Source organism: Natrix helvetica (assembly GCF_964273705.1).
Source record: "Natrix helvetica genome assembly, chromosome: 3".
NCBI classification, from domain to species: domain Eukaryota; kingdom Metazoa; phylum Chordata; class Lepidosauria; order Squamata; family Natricidae; genus Natrix; species Natrix helvetica.
Window position 1 is genome coordinate 109,656,299 of NC_138549.1, and position 25,365 is coordinate 109,681,663.

Sequence of the window (25,365 nt, forward strand, 5' to 3'; positions counted from 1 at the left end):
ACGGGCGGGTTTAAAAAGACGTCATTGAAGCTATTGCCCTACTACTGGTAGGAGAGCGGTGGTTGCTGGGAGTACATCCGGGAACCGATACCGCTCATTGCCTTTTTGCACGATGGGAGATGTTTCAACGCGGGAACAGCTCAGTGTACGTATAATTCCACGCTCGTATTAAACGCGCCTAAAGACTAAGCGCGCACGCCGGTTATCCACATATTCGTGACTGCGATGATTTCGTGATACGAAAGCGTGTAAAGGATACTTGCTTTCTCGCACGAGAATCTGCAACTGCTGTATGCATTTGGGGGACTCGTGTCAACACGCGCCTGCAATGACTCAACAGAGATATGAAAATATAAAGATGCCACGCTTTTTAAAATTTTAATTTTCTATTAAGCTGGACAGTTTTGTTCCCCTCCATGGAAAATCCTGAAATTGCCACTGGCCGATCCTTTGCTTTTAACGAAGAAAGGAGCCGTAATGCTGTCAGCAGGTTTTCAGTGGCTGCATTCACGTGGGAATGCATAGGCGGTTGTTTTGCACGTAAACGTGTGCAAATCCAGTCATTGTGATGTACAAAATACAGCATTTTATTCTTTTGTGAAGCCGGCATTGTCTTTCATTCAACAATTCAAATAAACCATAACTTTATAACTAAGTTTATGTAAGAAACTAACCAGTATGTTAGGTCCTGAAGCTTTTTTTGGGGGGGGGGTAATCTTGTTAGGAGAAGGGGATAGAAATTTTGCTGAATTGCTAGTGCTGGAAGATTTCTCCTTTTAGGGAATTGAGCATGGGATATGGAGATTCCGCTCCTAACTTTAAAAGGAAAATAACTTGTAGTCTTTCCCAATCTAGTGCCATTCAGATAAGTGGTGGGTTGCCAATTTTTTTACTGCTAGTTCGCGCATGCGCTCAGACGCATGTGTGACGTTTTTACACACCAGCATCCGGGCAGAGCCTCCCACCGCTACTACCGGTTCGCCTGATCCGGGCTAAACTGGGAGCAACCACCCTTAGATTCAGATGTTTTGGAATTATAACTTTCAGAAGTCCCAACCAATCTTTGGCCAAGTTGGTTGAGAATCGTAGAAATACTAACACATCTGAAAAGCATGAAGTTGGGAATCTGAAGGATTGTGGCCTATTTAATTATATTTTTATCCCATCCATCCTCAGTTAAGGTCACTACTGCATTTGCATACTTTATGTCAGTATGCAATAATTGTTCAGTTCTGCAACTGAAAAAGCTTATCTATTAGAGCACCTCTAATAAGAGCATTAAAAATATCATCCAAAATAATCCCAAAGTAAATTACACGCACATGAAGGGCCTCACTGATCAGGTTAGCTAGCAGGTCAGGGAGAAAAAGAATTACGGTAAATGTAACCAGTCTCAATACAAGTGATGGACTAAGCCCCCTTTCCCCATCCTTTTCATTGCAGTAGATGGTGCTTTTAAATAAAATGCTATCCAAGTATGTTAAATCTGTTTTAGGTACAATTGGCCTAGTTTTCCTGTGGTGGACAAATAACAGCTCTTTTGTGGATTGACAACTGTACATGCCTTTGAGAACTGCTTAGACAACCCCGTGGGCCAAAAAAGCTTACCGGAACTTGAATTGTAAACGTTCAGCTGTGTGAATGGAGCTTTAGAATCAGAACCAGAATTTTTCATAACTTTTTCCTGTGTGCTTCACTCTGCCTATATAGATTCCGAGATCATTGACTTCCAAGGTTGAAATCATCTATGATTATAAAAGTGCCCTCTTTCCCACAGCCTCTGGATGATTTTAGTGAATTTGCCACTCGCAATGTATTTTAGGCACGTGTTTGTGCACCATAATACATCTAGTTTGATATGAAACAAAGGTTTTTAATGGAGCAACCAGAGGGGGCCCCCTTGTTTGCTGGCCCCCTGGCCAATGCCCAAGTCAACTTACACTATTTGGCAAATTCATGCTTCCTCTTTTATTGTTATTGAAATACAAAAGATCGAAATAAAGTCTGTGGAAGCCTGGTAGGGGTCTAAAGTCATCCTGCCCATGGTGTAAGAAAGGATGGGACTTTGTAGATGAGTTTAAAAAAACAACTAAAGAAAGAAATGATTACCCTATTGTGTCCCTGTTTCCGCCTCCAATTCCCATTCCTGGATACTAGACGAATGGTATTAGGTTAATTTCAAATTAACTCCCCTTGAACAATCTCAGGTTAAAAACTATTTAAGTTTTTCCACTGTGATCTCAGTTTGGATTTATGTGACATATGTGATATAAAGCTGAGTATGTTTAGCCAAATGTGGCCAGAATTTTTATTTTTAAACGTCACGTTTATCTTTCCCCAACTATCGGATTCCCCCCCCCCCCCCCCCCCCAGATCTTAAGATGGAGAGCAGCAGCAAGCATTGCTTGGTCTGTGCTATTGCTTCCTCTGTGTGTGGCAGTATTCATCAGCATTACCACTATTGACCTCTTCCATCCTGTTCAGTGGATCACAGGTATGTGCAAAATGTACCCAATGTTGGAGAACGGTGCTGCAGAATAATACAGCTGCATGGTATTTTGTTGTATTTTAATCACGCTGCTTTGTACTTATTATGTTGATAACGCTTATGCAGCATTTCAGATTGATTGTCACATCTCTGATTGTGGTTTATGATCACCTCTAGTTTAATTAGAGGTTTAGTTAATTTTAAAAAAATCATCTGACAAAATCTTGTCAACCTAAAAGAAACTGCCAGAATAATTTAGTTGCCTCTTGCCAGCTCTTTAGCTTTTTACTAAAGTTAGATAAAACTAAGATTCAGGGAAAGGCAGCTAAACTTTTCTCCTGCATGCATAGATCGTACATGCGACCATGGACACTGAGTTGAGAATTGTGCTAGAAACTGTAGTGTCTGGTGCCTTCTGAGCTTGGTTGTTTTCTTATAGACATTTCATTATCCAACTAGGTAATATCTTCAGTGCAGAGGCTCTTAGGACATTATTCAGACTTATAGGCCCCTGAACTGTTGTTCCACTTATAGCTGCTTTATAATCCTTTCTCAAAAGGAATTCATTTTTTCTGTTCCAGATTCTTTCAATGATTTATATACATCCTATGTGATCTTTTGCATACTCCTGCTGTCTGTGGTGATAATGGTAATAAATGTCTTCAATGTTCAGTTTCACGCAGGTGGGTACTGAAAGCCATATCGAATAAGATGCACCGCCTGGCCCTGATTAGTGTCTTAAATATATCCTTACTTTTGAACTTCGTTTTTGGGGGGGTCTCTTATTCTGTAATCCAAAGAGAAATTGAGTTATTCTCCTCATTGTTCCTTGAATCATCAGTATCTTAAGAATTCTCACAAAGCTGGCCTTTATCATTGAAAAAACTTCTCTGATGGGCAGGATGGTTTGAATATGAATACCTTTCATATTAAGAGCTATCTTAAGAGCCGATGTGGTTCAGTAGTTAGAGTGCAGTACTGCAGGCTGCTTCAGCTGACTGTTAGCTGCAGTTTGGCAGTTCAAATCTCACCAGCTCAAGGTTGACTAAGCCTTCCATCCTTCCGAGGTGGGTAAAATGAGGACCCAGATTGTTGAGGGCAATACACTTACTCTGTAAACTGCTTAGAGGGGGCTGTAAAAGCACTATGAAGCACTATATAAGTCTAAGTGCTATTGCTATTGTTATCTGTTGTGGCCCAGCAGGAGCCGTTGGAGCTGCAACCAGACTCCGACAGTGAGGGGCCTTATGAGTCGGCTCTGGAAGCTGTGGAGGACCCTGGACAGGGTTCCGACTCCGAGCAGGGATCAGAGAGGCTGGTTGGCCACCAGGAGGCGCCTGAGGCATGGAGCAGTGGTGAAAGCCAAAGGGAGTGTGCTCCTGATGTCATGCCTTGGAGCAGTGGGGAGGAGACAAGGGAGTTGGTCCTGGACGCTCAGCAACGAAGGGCTGATAGACGTAGAGAACAACTACGCAGATACAGAAGATAATTGGACTCAGGTGGTTGTAATTAGGCTCCTCTCAAGATTGTATAAAAGGAGGGACTTCTTGGAGGCTGGTTGCAGAGTTCAACTTAATTACCAACGCTGGAGAAGCTCTCGTGTCTGTTTCTTATCTTGGAAGTCTGGATTGCTGCCAAGGTCTAGTCAGTGTGTTAATTTACTGTGAATAAATCGTCTAGCAGTATTCTTGTCTTGGAGTGCTTTGGTGTACGAAGAGGGGGGGGGGGGTCAGAACAGTTACCTAATATTAAAATAAATGGTGGTGGCTGGAATGCCATGGTTTGGAACATAATGCAATAGGAGGGAAACCTAAGGGAGTGATTTAAGGAGGAGATGGTTAATGTTGTTTTCTTTATTTTGCAGTTGTGCCTTCTATTCACTGCTCCCGATTAGCCCTAATAAGCAAGATTATCCACCCACAGCAGGTGATCCATTCAATTGCCCATGCTGTGATGGGGATGCTGGTGGCTTGGTGTGCTGCAGTTATGACCAAGGGAAAGTTCCTCTTTTTGTCCATGCCATGCACAGCTACCACTACAGAAAGGTATAATCCCAAAGTTTTCTGTTTATACATAACATGGAAAAATGAAAATAACATGACCAAAAATTTTACAATACTATATTTATACACCTTGGCTCGTCCAAGGATCTTTTCCTGGCAGTTCTCTGATCTTTGTTTGCCAGCAACAGACAAGCTATAGTGGATGGCATAGCAGGCTGGTGGGTGTGTTTGTAATCTTTCCCCACTGCAAAGAGAAAATGCAGATTTTGGGTTTGGACATCATGTTTTTTGCCTTAATAAGTTATTCATGTATGTTGTACAAAGGCCAATAGTGATCTTTCTCTCCTCTGCCCCCTCCATTTCAAGTGTGGAAATAACACAAATAATTTTGTTCACACCAATTCTTTAGGATTAAATCGTCGTAAAAAAAATAATTGGCATCAGTAAGCAGAAATATTTTCTTTGGGCTACCTTTGTGTAGAAGTCACATTGTGGCTTCTTGCTTCTGAGACGTTAATCATTGCGGAAAAACTATTTTCACTGCTGCTAATCACAGTCCTGTAACATTTGTACATTCCTGTCAGATAGTGCTAAGACACTTGTCCTGTGGCAAAGATCTTGTGTGAGATTTTGCTGCGTTGTTTTTAAAACAAGGGGAATTAGTTTACAAAAAAGAGGATTCCTATCCCTTCCAAAAGTACTAAATTATCATGTATTTAAATCAACCTTCTCCATTCTCATGATCTCCAGATATTTTTGAACTTTTATTGAATGGAAATTCCTGGAGTTCTGATCTGAGCATATCTGGAAGTTTGCAACATTCCATATAGATCTTTTTAAGAAGTACAAAGTCAGATATTATATTTTTAAAAGGGAAGCTGCATGCAAACACTAAAATTGCTGTTTTGCTGCAGTGCTGCTGATGCTACCCTTCACACATGCCTGAATGAATACCATCTCTTCCTTTTACTCCTTGGAGCTTTTATGGGTTACAGTTACAGTCTTCGATATCTTGTCAACAATTTGAACTACCTCCCATTTCCTGCCATACAAGTAAGTTCATAAAATACAAGTGTATGAAGACCTTACATCTGATCTGCAATAATGCCCAGGAAAAGAGCTTTCCTCAAAAAATACCTACAATATTCCCACATTAGGCTAAGCCAGTGCAGGCTTGGCTTTAGCATGATGGATAAACCCTTTGTTACTTTTATAGGATACATTCACACATTACACAAGAACACAAAAACACAGTAAGAAAAAAAGAAAAAACTTCCTCCGTTTTCCAACACCTTAAAGCTACAGGACATGAAATTAATTTTGAAGGAACCAAATTAATCTCCAAAACTGAACACTTCAACAAGATAATAATTATGAAAGCTATCGAAATAGAGAAACACCCCCACAACATGAATAAACGTGACAATATCTCCCGCCTACTAGACATCTGGAAACCAGCCCTAATCAACAAACAAGCCTCACCCACCACCCAGGCCGTTACAACACAAAACAACAACAGACACACAGCCAGCACCAATCAGCACCAATCTACCAATCATGATACAACCACACAGCCAATCAATCCACTTACTGAAACAAAGCCAGCACTCCACACACACACCACCAAGATTTATAGAAAGATGGCAGCTCTGACCACGCTTTAAGCCAAAAACAGCCTGAAGATGGCGAGTCAGACCTCGCCGAAACGTTGCCAACATCTTTATTTTTTCTCAATAATGACTCTCCAGGTCAATTTTAGCAATTTATTTATCGATGGGGAAATTTTTTAACCTGGTTAAATATGTTTGATTTATTTTAGTCTATGACTTATATCAGAAAATTTAAGAACTTGAACAGCTTTGTTGAATTTCAACTTTTGTATTTTTTGCACATTGCTAAAATTGTTTTATCCATTGGGGAAAAAAATGGTATTCTAATTTGTCTACATCAGGTTTATCTATTTTGGAAGACCTGCTTAGTCATTAGGAAAAGCAGAAAATGGAAGACCTGTTACATGATGTGATCAGCCTATTTTTTTAAACTTTGGAACCAGAGATACAGCTGCATGAATTCACATAAAGTTGCAAGAATGTTAGTGCGGTTTAAAATCCAAATAGAGAAAAATTGGTTCTATGTACAGTAGTTGGGAAAAGTGGCTGATCAAGAATATTGAGCTCTAAACTTGGACAAATATACCTGAAATTTATCATTTCCACTACCAAATATGCTGCTGTGTGCGAAATACACCTTTGTTTTTTAGGTGAAGGAAAGGTCTTAACATAGTCTTAACTTCATATGTACCTATGGTAGACCATAGAACCCTTATGTTTTACTGTCAAAATGTATGGAAAAAAATGACTTTGTCACCTAGTGCAACCGCGTTGTACTGAGTGCCTGTCATGGGATAAGTCATAAAGCAATAAAGCACTTATAAAAAGTATATTGATGTGTAGCTGCAATGCGTAAATTAAAGTCCTACCACTAGCTAATAAATATTTTACCGTATTACAGTAGGGAAAAAAATAAAACTTTAACCTGCAACTTTTATCAGGCAAGCGCCTGTAATGTGGTAGGATTGGAAAATTGTCCAATTTAAAGAATGAAAAAGCTCATCACGTTCAATGTGATATTCCATTCAGAAATATATGTGTATAATTTTTTCAGCAGTACAAATATCTGCGCTTCAGAAGATCTCTTCCCCTGCTGGCAAAACATAGTTGCGTGGAGTCGCTTTATATGGTTAGGAACTTCTGTGCTGCTTATTACTTCTTTGGTAAGAGTTCCTTCTCTATCCTTTCCTTTCTTGGTCTGCAAAGCGATAGAAAGAGGTGAGGCACGGAGGTTGGTTTTAAGGCAGGATGAATCTTAACTTTTGGTCCTGGGATCAATGGAAGAGGAGTTATTGCAACTGTTCCTTTTCTTTTTTTTTTCTGTATATCCATATGGGCAATATAAATGTGGGAGGAGACCAGGGGTGGGATTCTACCGGTTCAGACCGGTTTGGGCGAACCAGCAGCTCAGACTATCAACTGGGAGCGAACCGGTTTGCTCTGACTTTCAGCTGGACCCGCCTGCCGCCCCTGCGCTATATTCACCTATATTCCCTTTTCTGAAGCCCAGCTGACAGGCGTGGCAGAGTGGATTGCTGCGCCTCAGCTGTTTTCTTCTCCAGCAGTAATGCGGGAGGGGATTTCTCTGTAAACTGCATGCACGCACAGCGCACATCAGGCGCATGCTCAGTGAACCGGTTGTTAAACCGGTAGGATCCCACCCCTGGAGGAGCCTATTTATTGCATTTACTGTATATGGTGCCCTGTTTCAGAAGTTCAAGGTTATGTCCATAACATGCCCTCTCATTGTTTCTCACAACAACCCTGTGAAATAAGATGGATGAGATTTTGCTAATGACTGACAATGGACTTGATCCTAGGTTTCCCAAGTCTGCATCTGATTGATCCTTGACTATCATTATTTCATTCTGGCTCCCTAGAAAAACTGGCCATTTGAGGAATAGAAGAAGATTGTTCTGTGTGATTATTTTATTTATGCCAAGCATAGCAGCTACTTTTCGGCAACTCAAATATCAGATGAAGTCCATAACTGTGACTTCAGAAGTCCAAGTTAATAGAGCATAGAGAAACATATTTTGATACAAGATGCAGGAAACATTTCTTGGTGCGTTGTGAGTAATGTAAAACGTGAGTCTGTGTATAAATGGTGATCTGAAACTACTCAAGAAACCAGGATCGCGCTCTCCTCCCCTCCATACTGATACTTCTGTTTGCATTTTGATAGTATTGATAGCACCCTTAAGATGCCACAGAAGGAAGATGTCTCTTTCTCTGTAGGGTTCAAATTCAGTTCTCTACACCTGGAGCAGTCTATACATATAAGAAGGTATTTATATTGGGGTGTGATCTTGACATAATGAGACTTGGAAATCAGTGGAACAGTTTAATAATCACCAATCATGCCCTGCTGATAGTGCTCAGATTATTCTAACTGAATTTGGATCCAAGCCATATATTAAAAACACATTCTTTGGGTCTTGTATTGGCAGTATAAATTTTTAGTTGAAAGTTCTGCATAATTTATCAAAGCAAATTATGTAATGTTACCCACTGATTGTCCTGTTTGTGATTTCTCAGGTTATATTCCAAGGACATGGATAATGACTACAATGAATCTTCGTGCTGATAGGTTAGTACCTATAAACATGTATTTAGGTTGAACTGTATCTTCCCTACTCTATAAACTATAAAAAGCAATATGAGTGCTTCCAGTTAAGTTCACAGGTTGTGATGAAGTGTAGGATAAAGTTTGCTTTTCAAGTATGTTTTATTGGTGAGGACTTAAAGTGCTTCTAAGAAGGGATTATATTCCAAGAATGTATCTGTAAATTGAAAAGATTCTGTACAATGGGTTCAAGGGACACATATTTGCAGGTGGCAACATGAATCCAATAGGGCTATAAACTATGTCTGAGAAACATTTGTTTGATAACTTTAATAAGTAAATTCCTTAAAAAGATTTTCCTAAAAAAACAGCATATCCATATTCTAAAACATTGGTGATGATATCAACACAATAACAATATCTTGAGCATTCATCAACCCAACTTACTCAAAAACACGTCTTTGAATATTCAATGTGTTCACTTACATAACTTACAGGTAGTTCTCGACTTGATTGTAGTGAAGCTTGTTCACTATAGCCATAAGTTGTGACAGCCGTAAAGCAGGTCACTCATGCGACCAACCTGATCTTACAATGGTGGTCATTAAACAAACACCGCAGTTCTTTTTGTGAACCAATTACTTGCTATTGGCTGGTTTTGCAAGATATTGGAAGTGCCGGTTTTGAGTAAAAAAAAAAAGCCACACACATTCATGTAACTGTGAGAACTGCAAACTCATATGTGCCAAAATTCATCCATGTGACCACGGGGATTGGATTATAAATTCCCTTGGGAAGGTCTAGCTTTGAATGGTTGCTAAGCAACCAGTTGTAAGTCGAGGATTAGCTATATTGTGTTTAAGGCTCGGAAGTCGTGCTTTCGATAAACTGTTTTATGTATTCATACCCCACCCATCAAATTGTATGAAGGAAATAAACTCTATTTTTATTTGTTTAATGGTCTTTCAGCAATCTTCCTCTTCTAGACACAGTGGCCGGTCTCCTGGATTTGTCTCTTGTGTATCACAGCTGGTTATGTGGTTTGTTTCTACTCATGACTTGGTACATTGCATGGCTTCTCTTCAGAATTTTTTCAACCGAGGTGGGTGCCACAGGCCCCCTGCTACCCAAATACACTAGCCCTGCTCTCAAAGTAGCTTTCATTTCAAAAACCCCGCTGTTTAATACAACTTCTGTTATAATAAAGTCAACATCACGGCATTATATTGAATCGCTAACGTTCCCATCAGTGTGTTGATTTTGCTACTTTGACAAGCTTGCAAATGAGTATTGTGCCTTAAGTAACATCCATAAAAGATGGGCTCTTGCTTCAGTCGCAGTATATGTCTTCTATTTTCAGGCACATCACTTTCCTGTCCAGCCAACTTTTGCAGAAGAAGCAGACCAGTGTTTACCTAAAATCTTAAACAGCAACCCACCACCCCTTTTAAAGGTATGGCTCTGGCTGGATGTGGAAGCTGTCAGGCGGTATGATTATGTGTGTGATTATAATAGAAATTATACAAGGAGAAATTGGCAACAAAATCGAGTTTTTATTATTGGTTGGCATGTCAAAATCACAAATCAGCTGTAGGTTATCCTTACTTGCAGAAGCTAGATTGGCACCTTGTCTGTTATCAAAGCCAAGCAAACTACACAATGTCTTAATTCAATTTGTGAATCCAACCATATGTTCTGATTGCTCTTTTTAAAGTTTTTTTTTTAAAGGAAACTGTATGATTATGGTTCAACTCTGGAAATTAAAAAGCAAAATAACCAGCTTTGCACTATTTCTAAAACAAAAATTTCTCTGTAGTTTTTGGCTTTACAGGATCTGATGTTTCTTTCTCAATATTCTTCCGTGCGTCGTCAAGAGATGTTTAGCTTGAGCCAACCAGGTACTTGAAAAATTACTGATGTTTTCCTAAATCAGGGGTGTCCAAACTTGGGAACTTTAAGACTTGTTGGCTGGGGAATTCTGGGAGTTGAAGTCCACAAGTCTTAAAGTTCCCAAGTTTGGACACCCCTGTCCTAAATGAAAAGGGAGGTAATAAAGAGTGAGAAGTAAATTGGTTTCCTTTGAGAAGAGTTTTGTTTGCATTTGATATTTTGAATGAGAGCATGACATAGCTTTACTTTTTATTATGACTATTTAGTTATAAAATTTACTTATACATTACTTATACAGATTTTTATAGAACCACATATTTTGGGGAATTCAAAGTATTTAACAGTCAGAAGAAAACTGGCTAAGAAAATATCTTAAGACTTAAAAATAAAATTATTTGTACTTTTTGTTCATTGGTGAATATAAAGAGGTATAAAATAGAACATGGAAATTAGAATAATTACCTTGCACATTTTTCCTAAACTGTTGTTGGTCAATAAACCCATATAATGTTGTGTTATCACTCCTGACATTCCAGTATGTGTAGGTTTGATTCTGATAACCTAACAGCTTAGGAGCAATAGAATCTTGATTAAAAGTTTATATTGTATGGGGATGTAAATTCTGTACCTCACACATTACTCCATTAAAGTTTTTCTGGTTATGTATTTTGGATTAGAAAAATGTTTGTCGTAGTGTTGACTGAAGCTGTTGCAACAAATGATTATTTCTATTAATATTAGTAAAATATGTTTTTTGTCAAATAAGTGGTTTTCTTTCTGTTCTAAATCTGTTATCATAAAATCAGAATTAAAAGCACTATTTAAGGTTATTGTGATAGGTACTCATTGGCATTCTGTGTATCTCTGACAGGTGGACATCCATACAACTGGACTTCAATTTGCGGGGAGTGTTTGAATCTACTAAGTGATCTGACACAAAAGCTGATAATCCAACAAGAGATTGCAGCTGCAAATGGAAGATTGAAACAGCCATCTGCAGGAGACTTGCCACAGTCCTTCAGTTCTCCAGGTAATGGACAATGTTTAATCCAACAGCTACCAAATTTGAGTTGCCAAGATGATTGCTAGGTGGCAGCAAAGAGATAGAGATATTTATTTGCTGCCATCTAGTGGTCATTTGGATTTGCAACATCAAAATGTTACCCTTAGCCGTGCAGCTTTTTGAGCCTTTAAATCCCACCAAGTCGGTCATATAGGAAAGAACTGCATTAGGAAAAGAGTTGGCTAGTGTACTAATGTAGCAGTCATGAAAGTGTGAGAAAAAGAGCAGAGTGGGTTTCACTGGCATTTTAACTTTTTTTGGTCTGATAACAAGCAACATGCTAATGAACTGCTTTAGTTTTAATTTCTTGGCATAGTTTCATTGGCATAATGAAATCATGCCATACCTACCCCCTCCCCCCCAAGATCACATGACTACATTTTGGACACTTGACAACCAGCTGACATGGCAGCACCCCACAGTCATATGACCACAATTCGTGACTTTTTTGCCAGCTTCTGACAAAAGTACCCATTCGGGAGAATGGTTTGCATCTACAACCACATGATTTGCTTAATAGGCACCATAAAAACAGTTGTAAAATCAGGTATGCTCATATGGTACCTAAGCCTATGACTTTCCAGTACCAATTGTGGTTGTAAGTTGAGAGCTACCCGTACCCAGATATCTCATTGTGGCAATTTAAATTGCTGTGGTCTATGTCCTAATACAGTGATGGCTAACCTTTTCCGGATCAAGTGCCCAAAGCCCGCGTGAATGCGTGTGCGCGCACCCAAACCCCCCAAATGCAATGCATGTGCACCCCATGTGCCTGTGTCCTGTGCACGTGCCCCATCCCCATGCAGGCGTGTGTGGCCCCACGTATGCGTGTGATTCTCCCACATGTCCCCCAACACGTGCGTGAGCGGCCCTTCGCACGCCCCTGTGCATGTGCGGCAGACACCTGAAGACCAGCTGACCAGTGGGAGGCATGCGCATATGTGTGGCCGAGTTGAACTGGATTGATGGCCCGAATGCCATCAGAGAGGGCACTGCCTGCCACTTCTGGCATGCATGCCATAGGTTCGCCATCACGGTCCTAATACATTGGTTTATTCAACCCACGTTATCAAGGATAACCATGACAAGTATAATTAAAGAACCTCAGAAGAATGGATCTTTAATTTTTATCCCACAACCTGTAGCTGGAAATCCACATGTGGCACCTTAGCATCTCATTTGCAGTTCTCAGAGCTTGCATTGCAGAGGTTTACATACAAGTAGTCCAATTTCAGTTATTCTATGTTTTAGCTTTTTTGGATTCCCCCCTCCCCCCCAAATTCAAGAATTTAACACTTTTGAGAGCAAGTATTCTCATTCTTGGGGACGCAGTGGCTAAGAGGCTGAGCTTGTCGATCAGAAAGGTCGGTGGTTAGAATCCCTAGTGTAATGGAGTGAGCTCCCGTTACTTGTCCCAGCTTCTGCCAACCTAGCAGTTCGAAAAAATGTAAAAATGCAAGTAGAAAAATAGGAATTACTTTTGGTGGGAGGGTAACAGTGTTCAGTGTGCCGGCCACATGACGACGGAGACGTCTTCAGACAACGCTGGCTCTTTGGCTTTGAAATGGAGATGAGCACTGTCCCCTAGAGTCGGGAACGACTAGCACATATGTGCGAGGGGAACCTTTACATTTATTTTTATTCTCATTTTTATTGAATGTCCACAATAGCCGCAAATCAGGTCAAAAGAAATATTTGGAGCCACTTTTTTAGATGAGGGACTCAGAGTTGAAATGGAAATAATTTCACATTCTCAATTCTACTCTCAAAATCCTCAAATAAATGGACCCTCTTCCTTCTGATAACATCCTAAAATAATCTTCAAAGATCTGAAGACTGAAAGGCTCCTAGCTACTTTGATCATTTAAACCCTATTCATTTCTATTCTGTACCCTTAATATAATATCTATATTGCGAGCTATTATTCATAATAAAAAGAAACCAAATAATCTCCAGGTGTAACTTGGAGATTCATTATTGGATTTACACTTTTCCATAAGTCATGGTTTGTCTTAACCATGGCTTGTTGAAGAAGCCTAAATTAAGCTATAAATTGTGATTTATAAACCACAGCGGCGGAGTTCAGACAACTAAGTCAACCACAATATATTTAGTCCCTCTCTCATTTTCTGTCTTCGTAAATGTCCTTTCTGCAGTGCCATTTAATAATAATCGCTTCAGCTGCTGTAAAATCATATGTACATATCTATTTAAACTACTCCCACAAATCTGTTTCAAAATGTGAATCTAGAAATGCGAAAAATCGGAGAGTAGTAAGATGTTTCTTAATAATATCACGTTTGATTCATCAAGCCTATTCCGAGAAGAGTGATATTTTAATATCGATTTAGCATAGCCACTTCAGAGCTCCGCAGTCTTGTTTTTCTTAGTGGAAATTGTACTAGTAATTTTCTTTTGTGTTTCATACAAGTTACAAAAAGAATTAACTCCGTTATTCGCTGCATCTAAGTTAGCAGCTGCCACTTATTTTGTTGGTGCAAGGCATCCTGAATGTAGCTTTTAAAAATATGATTCCTTGCTTGGAGCAGCTCCTGAAGAAAGCTCATTCCAGACGCCAAGGACCGGCATATTTCCTCGAGCCCATATGCATTCCCTGGTTAAATCGTCTCTGTTGCCCTTAAAAACATCACCTGCATCTGATCTTGGAAGCAATTTAGGATCACCTTTTAATACTTCCCTTTTGGGTCATAAGCCTGGACTGTTGGAGTTAAACTCTCCTTGGCATGGATCTGTCCAAAGTCCCCATATTATGAGAAGAGGACCAAAACTATGGACATCAAGTTCAGGTAGGAAATATTATTATGTCAATTTTGATCTGGATCGTCTAGTAAGATAATTATTAAGGAACTTTGTTTTAAAGAAATAACTTTAAAAAAAAAATGGGATGGATTTTTCTTACAGATCTGCAATTGACAGGCTACCCCGATGAACCTCACCCAATGATGGTGGTTGCAAAGGATGCTAAGGAAGCAGCAGAGCCAGGGTCTTTCTACATGTGGTTACAGAACAAGAAAGAACAGGTATTAACCACAAAGGAAACAATGCACGGTATATTTTCTTTGCAGGTGATCCTTGGTGACCTCCTGTTGGCTTCCCCAGTGATTTTGCTTGTGGGAACCAGTGTCAAGATCTCAAATGTGACCACTGGATGCTGCAATGTCGTATTTGCAAGCCAGTCACTGAGTTCCCAGATTATGACAATTGTAGGGGATGCTACAATAGCCGGAACGCCAAGGGTTGGTTTTAGAATAGAATAACAGAGAGATGGAGGTCTTCTAGTCCAACTTCCTGCTTAGGCAGGAAACCCTACACCATTTCAGATAAGTGGTTATCCAACATCATCTTAAAAACTTCCAGCGTTGGAACATTCACAACTTCTGGAGGCAAGTTGTACCACTGATTAATTGTTCTAACTGTCAGGAATTTTCTCCTTAGTTTTAAGTTGTGTCTCCCTTTGATTCGTTTCCACCCATTGCTTCTTGTCCTACCTCAGGTGCCTTGGAGAATAGTTTGACTCCCTCTTCTTTGTGGCAACCCCTGAGATATTGGAACACTGCTATCATGTCTCCCCTAGTCCTTATTTTCATTAAACTAGACATACCCAGTTCCTGCAACCGTTCTTCATATGTTTTAGCCTCCAGTCCCCTAATCAACTTTGTTGCTCTTCTCTGCACTCTTTCTAGAGTCTCCACATCTTTTCTACATCGTGGCGACCAAAACTGAATGCAGTATTCCAAGTGTGGCCTTACCAAGGCATTATAAAGTGGTATTAACACTTCACGTGATCTTGATTCTGTCCCTCTTTTTATGCAGCCTAAAACTGTGGTGACTTTTTTGGCAGCTGCTGCACACTGTGGTCATAAGTACCACTTGCTAAGCACTGCTATAAGTTCAAACAGTTGTTGAATGAGTGGTTGTTAAGCAGGTGCACTTATAGTGCATTTCCTTCTTTTTTATATAGGAAGGATTAATTCCAATCATTTTAAGACTTGGGTATATTTATAGCTCAGGATCAATCAAAGTGGTACTTCCAGAAACCCAAATATCTGTCTTAGCACAAAGCTCCTTGATTCAGCTGATATTTTATAAAGATTATTTTAATTAAAAGTGGCCATGTTATAGAACATAACAGATAGCATCATATTGTGGATCCAGCTAGTGTGCTATAGAGACCTCCAGGGAGCTAGTTTAAGTTTTGGTAAAAATGTATTTTTTAATTGAGAATTGTCCCCCAGGCCACCAATTTTGAAAATAGGCACATCTAAGACAATGATTTTTATATACTCTTAGAATTCCAGTTGTGCTCCCTGTCGTCCACCCCAGTACGGGTAGTCCTTGACTTACGACCACAATTGAGCTCAAAATTTCTGTTGCTAAGTGAGACGTTTGTTAAGTAAGTTTTGCCCTGTTTTACGACCTTTCTTGCCACTGTTGTTAAGTGAATCACTGCAGTTGTTAAATTAGTAACACAGTTTGGCTTTCCCATTGACTTTGCTTGTCAGGCCATAAAAGGTGATTACATGACCCCAGGACGCTATAATTGTCATAAATATGAATCAGTTGCAATGGTTATAAGTGTGAAAAATGGTCACGTCACTTTTTCAGTGATATTGTAACTTTGAAAGGTTACCAAATGAACTTTGTAAGTCAAGGACTACCTATATAGGAGAAAAGCTTTGGTTAAAGCTTACAACTGGACTTATATATTATTCTGAATTACTTCATATATTCTTTAGCACTTCATAGATTTCTTTTTCTTCCAGATCAGAAATTTCCTGTCAAAACGAGTCCTGATAATGTATTTTTTCAACAAGGTAAGACTGCATATGTAAGTTAATAATTGGCCTTTTTAGGATGGCAAGTATTCTTACTAATAGCAATAGCACTTAGAATTATATACCGCTTTACAGTGCTTTACAGCCGTCTTTAAGAGTCAACATATTGCCTCCAACAATTTTACCCACCTTAGAAGGCTGAGTCAATCTTGAGCCTGGTGAGATTTGAACTGCCAAATTGCAAGCAGCCGGCAGTTAACAGAAGTAGCCTGCAGTACTGCACTCTAACCACTGCTCCACCGTGGCTCATAATGCTTTTCTTTAATTCTTAAACTAGAATTTTGTACAATGATTTTTGAAATGGACACTTACATTTTAACTACTGATTTAAATTTTAATAATTGACTTTAATTTATCAGCAACTTGTTTGCAAGGATATTAGAATTAATCGGTTGAACATTGGAACTGTTAACACATTAAGTAGAACTCTTGCTGATTACATTTGCTATTAGTATTTAAAACCTACAGCTAACTTCATTAATTAATTTGCAAAACATTTTATTCTTCAGCACCCTGAAGCATCAGTCCAAGCCCTGTTTTCGGATACCCAAATGCATATTTGGGCTTTGGAAGGTAAATAATCTCTTTATTTTTTAAAAAGCTTTTTTCATTGTATTATATTTCAAAGGAAAATTACAAAAAATAAACAATACAGGAAGTAAACAATGAAACAATAAAACACTCTATTAAAAGCTTAATGAACCATCCAAAACCCGCAGATTCCTAAACAAGATTTTTTTTAAAAAAAAAAACAATAAAATAATAGGAACAATTTATTTATACCTGAAACATCTCCCAAATAAGTAACACGTTGCCATATATCTGTTACTTGCCCTGCTTTTTAAGATAATTGAACATCATAGATTCATCTTTGGATGGCTTTTAAAGCTACAAACACACATGCCCTACAACCTTTGGGGCGCCAGGGACCGGTTCCTTGGAGAGAGGTTTTTCCGTGGCCAAGAGGGGGCGTGCTGCCTGGATCCCACAGATGGGGCTTTGTTTGTTTGCACGGCCCAGCTTCTGGCATGCCGCAGATCGGTGCTGGTTCATTGATCGGGGGTTGCGGACCCTTGCCCTACAGGACTGAAAGGCCTAACCCTATCATTGGGTTTTTTATTGAGAAGTTGCACTACTGTCCTCTGTTATCTGTTCCACAGATTGGCTTTTGGTAGACTAGATTAGACCTTTATGGAGACAGGCGGTAGATCAGTGAACAGGGTATTGCTTTTCTTCAGATCCCCCTCTATTTATTCCAGCAAACAGCTCATCTACCCAGTCTTTGGGACTTTACTTATCCAGGGGTTTGTTAAAATTCTGTTTAGATTTTTGGAGACATTACAATCTAACCAGGCAGAGAATCCTCCATTGTTAATGAAGAATGGCTGCCACACAGTTTTCATAAAAGCCTTGAACAAGAGATTGGGAAAATCTCTCCCTTAGAAACCTGGATATAAATTGAATTCTGAAGGTGAAAAAAAAATCTTCACCTTGTTCTTAAGATTTGTATAACTTTATTTGGAACATGTTCAGTAAATCTTCATAAAGAAGCCCTGAAAAATCTTGCTTTCTTTGAAGGAGGAATGGCCAAGAATTTGAAACATCTTTCTTCTTTTTATGATCTGCTGCGGTGGCTCAGTGGCTAAGATGCTGAGCTTGTTGATCAGAAAGGCCGGCAGTTCGGCGATTCGAATCCCTAGCGATAGTAAGGGAGTGAGCGCCCGTTACTTGTCCCAGCTTCTGCCAACCTAGCAGTTTGAAAGCACGTAAAAATGCAAGTAGAAAAAATAGGGACCACCTTTGGTGGGAAGGTAACAGCGTTCCATGTGCCTTCAGCATTTAGTCATGCCAGCCACATGACCACGGAGACGTCTACGGACAGCGCTGGCTCTTCGGCTTTGAAACGGAGATGAGCACTAGAGTAGGGAACGGCTAGCACATATGTTCGAGGGGAAACTTTACCTGTTGCTTGCTTGCCATAGGCAGAGGAATCCTCTTGAATTTGCTATAGGTACTGTAGTTGATTACATAGGTAGCTGCTGGCCTTTTCCACCTGTTGAGCTGGTCTTGCAGATCCCAAGTATCTTTCTTCTTCACCACCTAGATTGATTTCTGCTATTTTTTATGGCTAGATTCTAGATTAGGGTCCTTTTTAAGGAGTATTCGGATGGGGCATTCAGCTGGAGGACTCCATGCTGGTATAAATCAAACTATGCTTGATGGCAGTCTGAGAAATTTTAAGAAGGGGAATGTTTCCGTAGCTCATGGCAGTGGCCTCTTCCTCTATGTAGGAGTCAGGAAGAATCTCTACTGAGTCAAAATTTCCTATCAGTTTCATGATTAGGGAGGAGGATTTTTTCTAATTGGGTTTTGGCAGAATGGGGCTTCAAAGTTTTCCACAGATTGAGGAGAATACATTAGCCTTTGGGGAGTGGAAATAATTTATAATAATAATAATTTATTAAATTTCTAGACCGCCCACTCTCCCCGGAGGGACTCGGGGCGGTGTATAGGAATAAATTTAAAACATACAGACAATCATACAAATAGGTAAAAATCAAATTAAACAACCCCTGTACAATTTATAAAAATTAAAAAAACAGACCTTAAAACCAATCTTAAAAATTTAGAAATAGAACTGAGGTGGGATAGGTGGAATTAGGCCAAGCCGGCTAGCTGGAATAGGTGGGTTTTAAGTTTCTGGCGGAAGGAGCGGAGATCCGTAGTCATTCTAATGTCGGGGGGAAGGACATTGCCACCAAGCTTCCTTTTCTCTGTTCTCTGGAATCGTGATCAGAGATGGTATTCAGCAGGTTCTGGAGAACCGGTAGCGGAAATTTTGAGATGTTCGAAGAACCAGTAAATGCCACCTCTGACTGTCCCTGTCCCCATCTATTCTCTGCCTCCCGAGCTGATCGGGAGGGAATTGGGATTTTGCAGTAACTTTCCCCTGCAGTGGGGAGGGAATGGGGATTTTACAGTATCCTTCCCCTGCCACGCCCACCAAGCCACGTTACTCCCACCAAGCCACACCCACAAAACTGGTAGTAAAAAAATTTGAATCCCGCCACTGGTCCTGAGGAGAGGATAGATATATTTTTTCAGGGGGATACAATATCAGCTGTGCATATTTTGAACATATTGATTTGTTACAGTATCTGAAATGTTTCTTGTTTGTGTACAAGTACTTCAACACCCAGAATTCTCACAATGACCATGTTGGCTGGGAAATTCAGAGAGTTGAGATTTAGAAATCCGGTGGCTCTCCAAGTTAAGAGGAGATTGGTTTTACATTCTTGGAAAGAAAGAATGGTGAAAATGAATATCGAACTTTTGTAAATTGAGAGCCCCATGACAGAACACTGCAATCTTAAATGTTATGATATTTAACCGGTTGGAATTAAAAATTACTCTTTTTTTCTGAAGGTTTATCACATCTTGTAGCAACGTCATTTACTGAAGATAGGTATGGTGTTGTTCAGACAACACTGCCAGCAATTCTGAGTACTTTGCTAACTCTTCAGGAGGTAAGGAGCCTTAATTCTTTTCACAGAAAAGAAGTATGAAGTCATAACATACTACTAGAAAAATGAGTATGTGCTGTTTCTTTTAAAGTCTATTAAATGTTTTTCCTATAGTTAAAGCGGGTATATTGGTTAGGCTAAAATCAAAAAGATGCTTTTAAGGGTAAAGTGGGCTGTGACTGTAGCACTTCTTCTGCAGCACCTTAAAACAACTATATCTTGTTTTGAGATCACATAGCTACAGCTATTGTATCTTCCCTGGAGAATTCGTATTTGATTTAAGGAGCTGCAGACAAGTGCTTTCTTCCCGTCGTCCTACTTTCTTTTCTTTTTTTTTTAAACAAAGTTTTATTGTTGTTTTTTTTTTAATTTACAAAGAAAAAGGTAGTGGAAAAGGTATACAAATTTTGGCAGTTGCAAAGTGCGGTAGGTGCCCCCTCCCTCCAAACTCATAGTATACATCTAGATAAAAATCATTAATACATAGTAGTATATAGTCAGCATATTAATTCCATTAGTACTTTCGGTCAGTTTATGTCAAAAAGATTTTCTTATTCATTGTTGTGATCTGAGCTTTCTTGATATTGCCCCATCTCCCCCCGCCGACAGGGCACCGGCCCCTCCCGTGTCCTGCGTGTCTGTTATAGGATCTTCTGTTTTTTCTAGGCGTGTTTTGTTTTTTTCCATAAAGGCCTGTGCCTCTATGGGTGTATTAATTCTAATTCTTGTCTCCTCCCAGAATATTAACCTTCAGGCATCAACCATCTGAACCACACCCCTTTCTGGTATAATTTATTCGCTAATTGCGAATAATTTTTTCTTTTTTCCCCTCACTTTCTTGGGGATCTGCTTCAGAATGGTTATTTCCCTTTCTTGGTATGTCAAGGCTTGCCCCCTTTGTGCACTCAGAATTTCATCTCTTGTGCTTTTTCTAAGAAATTTAATGTGTACCTCCCTGGGCATGTTGTGTGTTCTAGCATAAGCTGAATTCACTCTATAAACCAGGTCTATCTCCCACCCCATCTGTTGTTTTTCTTTATGGATGTATTCAGCCAAAATACTTGTCATTATGTCCCTTATGTTTTCATCATCTGCTTCCACCACATTTTGGAATCTAAGATAAAAGGACATTCTCTCAAATTCTATTTTCATCTGTTGGGTATCAAGTTCTTTGTTTCCCTTCTGCACCCCCTCCACCCCCTCCCTCATCTCAGCCGCCCCACCCTCCAAAAGGTCCAGTCTCTGTGAATTCTTATTAATTTGAACTTGATTCTCTTTAATATCTTCTTTCATCTCTTTTAGCTGTTTCTTGATTTCCTGTTGTCCCTGTAGTAATTGTTGAAACATTTGTTGAAAGTCCATCTCTGTACTTTTGGGTTGCATCAGGGCTGTTATCGTTGATTGTGTACCAGGGCTGGAAGTTGCTGATGTCGGGGCAGAGGTAGCAAAGCCAGGCTTTCCAGGGGGTGGTCTTTTAGGAGACATTGTTTGTAGAATAAAGAGTTCAGTCAGTGTAGAGAATGGACAGTCAGAGCAGCAGAGCTGCCAGAAGAGTCCAGGAGGCAGAAGGTCCAGGCAGAAGAGAATTTCTCTAATCACCCTGGCAATAGAGCAAAATTTTTCACTCCAGGGAGCTCAAGGGGTAGCAATCCACAAAAGATTTATCTGAGTAGCACGGAGACAAAGACCGGAAGCCTGAGTTTTTAAAGGTGGAGTCAGGTTTCACAGTTCATGAAGACAACGGAAGTGTGCCATCTTGCCCTGTCAGCTTCGGGTTTAGAGGCATAACAAAGTTTTCAGAGTTCAAAGTTCCCAAAGTTCTCAGATCATCAATGTATTATGGGGTTAAGTTCAAAAGAAGTCACTTTAAGAAGGGGTGTGGTATCATTGGTTGGCTCTCCCCCCTCCTCCTTCCCCTGGGGCTGAGAGCAAAATTGTTCCAAGCCGCCTGTCCGAGGGGGGGGGGAAAGTCCCCCTCCCTCCAGCCGCGCCTCTCAAGTCAGCCGAAAGAAAAAGTTTTAAACTGCTGGCAATTTCTTCAAGTCAGTAAAGGGGATGGAGGGGGATCTGCGCCTCACCGCACCGCAGCCGCGTCCTTCTGCTTGCTCATTCTCCGATCAGCCTCTCAGCGAAGACGCCCACGCGCCCTCCGATCTGCTCCCCGGTGCCTTGGGCGATGCGGGGGACCTCCTGCCGGCCGCCGCCGATCTAGGGATCCCCTGCGGTGCCGCCCCTCCGGCAGGACGCCTCTACGGGGCGTCCTGTGCCCCCCAAGGAGTGGGGAAGCCCACCAGGGAGCCGGAGCGAGCAAAGACTTGCCCGTCGCCATCAGCCGCCGGAACCGGAAGTCCCCATCGTCCTACTTTCTGAAACTTTTTTTTTCGCCTTTCAATGCAAAGCATGCACAACCCGTTCTTCTGTTTTTATCCTCTATAAGTCTAGTGTTAGTTGTTTAAACAATATTGGGCAGAACAGTATTTTTTGATTGACAAAATGTAATTCTATTCCTCATGGAGCTTGGTGTCCAAAGTTGATACTAGCATTTTCATCAGGGCTTACCACAGTTGGTTTACATTGGAGAAGACACAGAAAGAATTTGCACAGCCACAAAAAATATCTAAATTATTAAACTTGTATTAGCTTAGCTATCTTTCTGGGCATTATTTTCCTTGTGATTGCACGTTGCAGTAAGGGATCATGTGGTTCATTAAATGTTGGAATAGTAGGTGTGTAGCCCTTGAAATGCGTAAATCATGATTTATTGATAATTACTGTTTATAGATTGGCTTAGCATGGACAATGTTTAGCAATCATTTTCTTAGCATGGACAAATTAACAATCATTTTCTCATAAGGGAAATATGTTTTTTTTAATAATTGAATTATGTTGGTTTTTAGAACCTTGATCTTTTTGATTTCTGAATTGTTTTAAAACCTTTGATAAACATTTAGTATTTACTAAATACTAAATGTGTATTTACTAAATGTGTTGGGTCATCTTTCAGAGATACTTTTTTATCCAAACAGAAACAGAATAATGACATATGGGCAAAAAGGAGTGACTTCTGACTTCCTGCTGGCTTCCCCATTGATGTTGCTTGTGGGAAACTGGCAGGAAGTATCAGAAATAATAATTATGTGGCTAAGTGTGGTGGCCCTGCACCAACCAAAAGTTTGCAAATACAACTGATCTGAAATTCTTTGAAATTCAATTCCATAAAAGTAAGGAATTTCTGATTTTGTACGCATTCTTCAAGTTAACACATTTTAAGTACGTTGATTAAAAAATCATTGCCTTATAGTGTACTATTTTGGATAATTGAAGCTTACAAACAGACAAGAGTTTTAGTAGCACATAGATTGTCACATAAGACTCTAAATGTCAGCATGTTTATTGGAATTTTTTTTTCATTCTAGGTTGTAGACAAACACTTCAAACTTCCTCATGTTTCCAGCAAACCTCCCAAAACTTCAGGAAATCTTGCAGACACTTCCTACAAGACCCTTCGATTTGCTTTGAGATCATCACTAAAAACTGCAATCTATCGGATAACCACCACCTTTGGAGAACATTTAAAGTGAGTTTGAAGGATCTAAAACTGTACTCGTGTTCATTTATTAATGTGCTAAAATATATTGTGGATGAATTAAAACCGTGATGGATTGTTATTGGGAAAGATGGGAGGAACACTATCTACACTATAATATGGACTTTAATGATCACATTGAAAGGTCTATGGAGATTCTCAATCATCTAGATCAGTGTTTCTCAAACTTGGCGACTTTAAGTCCTGTGGACTTCAACTCCCAGAATCCCCCAGCCAGCATAGCTGGCTGGGGAATTCTGGGAGTTGAAGTCCACAGGACTTAAAGTCGCCAAGTTTGAGAAACACTGATCTAGATCATGGTTGTTCCAAAGAGATTTTTCAAAAAGCCTTTTTCCTTTGGGTTTTTTTTTCTTTGAAAACATTTCACTTCTCATCCAAAAAGCTTCTTCAGTTCTAACTGGTGGGAAATAAAAAGATTGATATGCTTCTGGATATAACCAGATGACTGCAAAGAATATAAAAAGAAGAAGAAAAACCAAGCAAGGCCAGTTGCCTTTTGGAAAAAGCACCTTCAGACCATCACAGCAAAATGTAATGCATTGTTATATCAATTAAATAAGTATTACAAAGAACAGCAGCAACAACTAAGCCGGTTTTACCTATCTTAAAAAAAACTCTATAATTCCTCTGAGCTTGTATTAAAAACAGTTTGTAGTGAGCTTAAGTGCATTCAGCTGAACATGCTTGAGAGCCTTACATTCAGCAGGGAAAGACTGAAGTAGAGCCAGCAAGGCAGGTACTCTGGAGGCAAGTGCTCTTCAGACATGTGTTCTTAACAAATGTCTGAATAGGGCTTAAAGCCATGTCAGGATTGGAGGAAATAACTCACATCTGAATTTGCTTTCTTAATTTTCTTATTTCGGATCCCTTTTCTTCAGCCAAGGTTATTTAGAAAAATGTTCCAGGAGGTCATCACAATTTTTTATAGTGCGTATTTTAATACATCTTGGAACAGGTTTTGCAAAATATGTTTTCTGATCTCTCTCTCTGTCTCTTTTTTAGTGCAGTGCAAGTGTCTTCAGAACATAAGAAAAGACTGCAGCAGTTCTTGGACTTCAAGGAATAATAGAGAAGCCAAGTTGCACATACTATTGGAGATGGATAGTAAGGTTGCAGCAATCTCGGGTCAAAACAAAATTAAAGTGACTTGATCTATCACACTGGCTTCTCAAATATGTACTTTTTTTTTCCTTTTTGGCAACTCATAAGTTGATGTGTATGTATTTTGTAATACATATACATGTATTTTTTAAACTTTGGGATTGTTTTACTCTGATATTTTGTATAATAAAAAGATATTTAAACTAAATGCACTTTGGACTAATTGAATAATAGTTTGATTTAATATACTTCCTGAGGCTATTGGTCCTCTATGATTTGACTTTGCATTGGTAACTGTTGAGAAAAGTTAAATTCACACAGATCTGATTGTCACCCAGTTGCCACATGCATACAGATAAAATAGGCTTCCAGAGTTTATGGCAGCGGTTCCCTTTGGGGGTCGAACGACTCTTTCACGTGGGTCGCCTAACACCATCCACCTCCACCGGCGTCGCCCATGCTCAGGAGCGCGTCCTGAAGCGGCAGGTGCATGAAGAGCACCGGATGGCGACGCAGCCTGCTCCGGGAGCAACCCAGACACCGCCCTGCCCAGTCTCCACCCCAGGGAAAGGCCGAGGCGCTGAAGGGGGAGAGAGACAGGTTGTTCTGGGTGGTGGATCAGCCTCGGCTCTGACGGAGGTCCGAAGCGAGCGCAAT

The 25,365-nt window shown here is 39.9% G+C and overlaps 1 protein-coding gene across 3 annotated transcripts; it reads left to right on the forward strand.

The window, feature by feature from the left end:
• On the forward strand, positions 1-24,911 carry NDC1 (NDC1 transmembrane nucleoporin). 3 transcript variants are annotated; one of them, XM_081946315.1, is made up of 18 exons: positions 1-145; positions 2,374-2,494; positions 3,070-3,171; positions 4,353-4,533; positions 5,406-5,544; positions 7,159-7,264; positions 8,640-8,691; positions 9,637-9,769; positions 10,028-10,120; positions 10,484-10,565; positions 11,429-11,587; positions 14,170-14,427; positions 14,543-14,661; positions 16,405-16,455; positions 16,986-17,049; positions 19,903-20,003; positions 23,417-23,577; positions 24,610-24,911. In XM_081946315.1, exons 1-18 carry the CDS (start codon positions 113-115, stop codon positions 24,671-24,673), a joined length of 2,019 nt encoding a protein of 672 aa, XP_081802441.1. In that variant the 5' UTR covers positions 1-112; the 3' UTR covers positions 24,674-24,911. The 3 variants fall into 3 exon arrangements, with proteins under 3 accessions (XP_081802441.1, XP_081802442.1, XP_081802440.1); XM_081946314.1 differs by having other exon boundaries at positions 2-145; positions 7,156-7,264; XM_081946316.1 differs by lacking the exon at positions 14,170-14,427 and having other exon boundaries at positions 7,156-7,264.
• Positions 24,912-25,365: the final 454 nt, after the last annotated feature.

Bases quoted from the DNA above. Each gene is read 5' to 3' on its own strand.
- NDC1 (XM_081946314.1), top strand. From the start codon at position 113: ATGGGAGATGTTTCAACGCGGGAACAGCTCAGT. The intron at 5,545-7,155 runs GTAAGTTCATAA...TAATTTTTTCAG, and splicing joins TCCCATTTCCTGCCATACAA to CAGTACAAATATCTGCGCTT. The intron at 8,692-9,636 runs GTTAGTACCTAT...ATGGTCTTTCAG, and splicing joins ATGAATCTTCGTGCTGATAG to CAATCTTCCTCTTCTAGACA.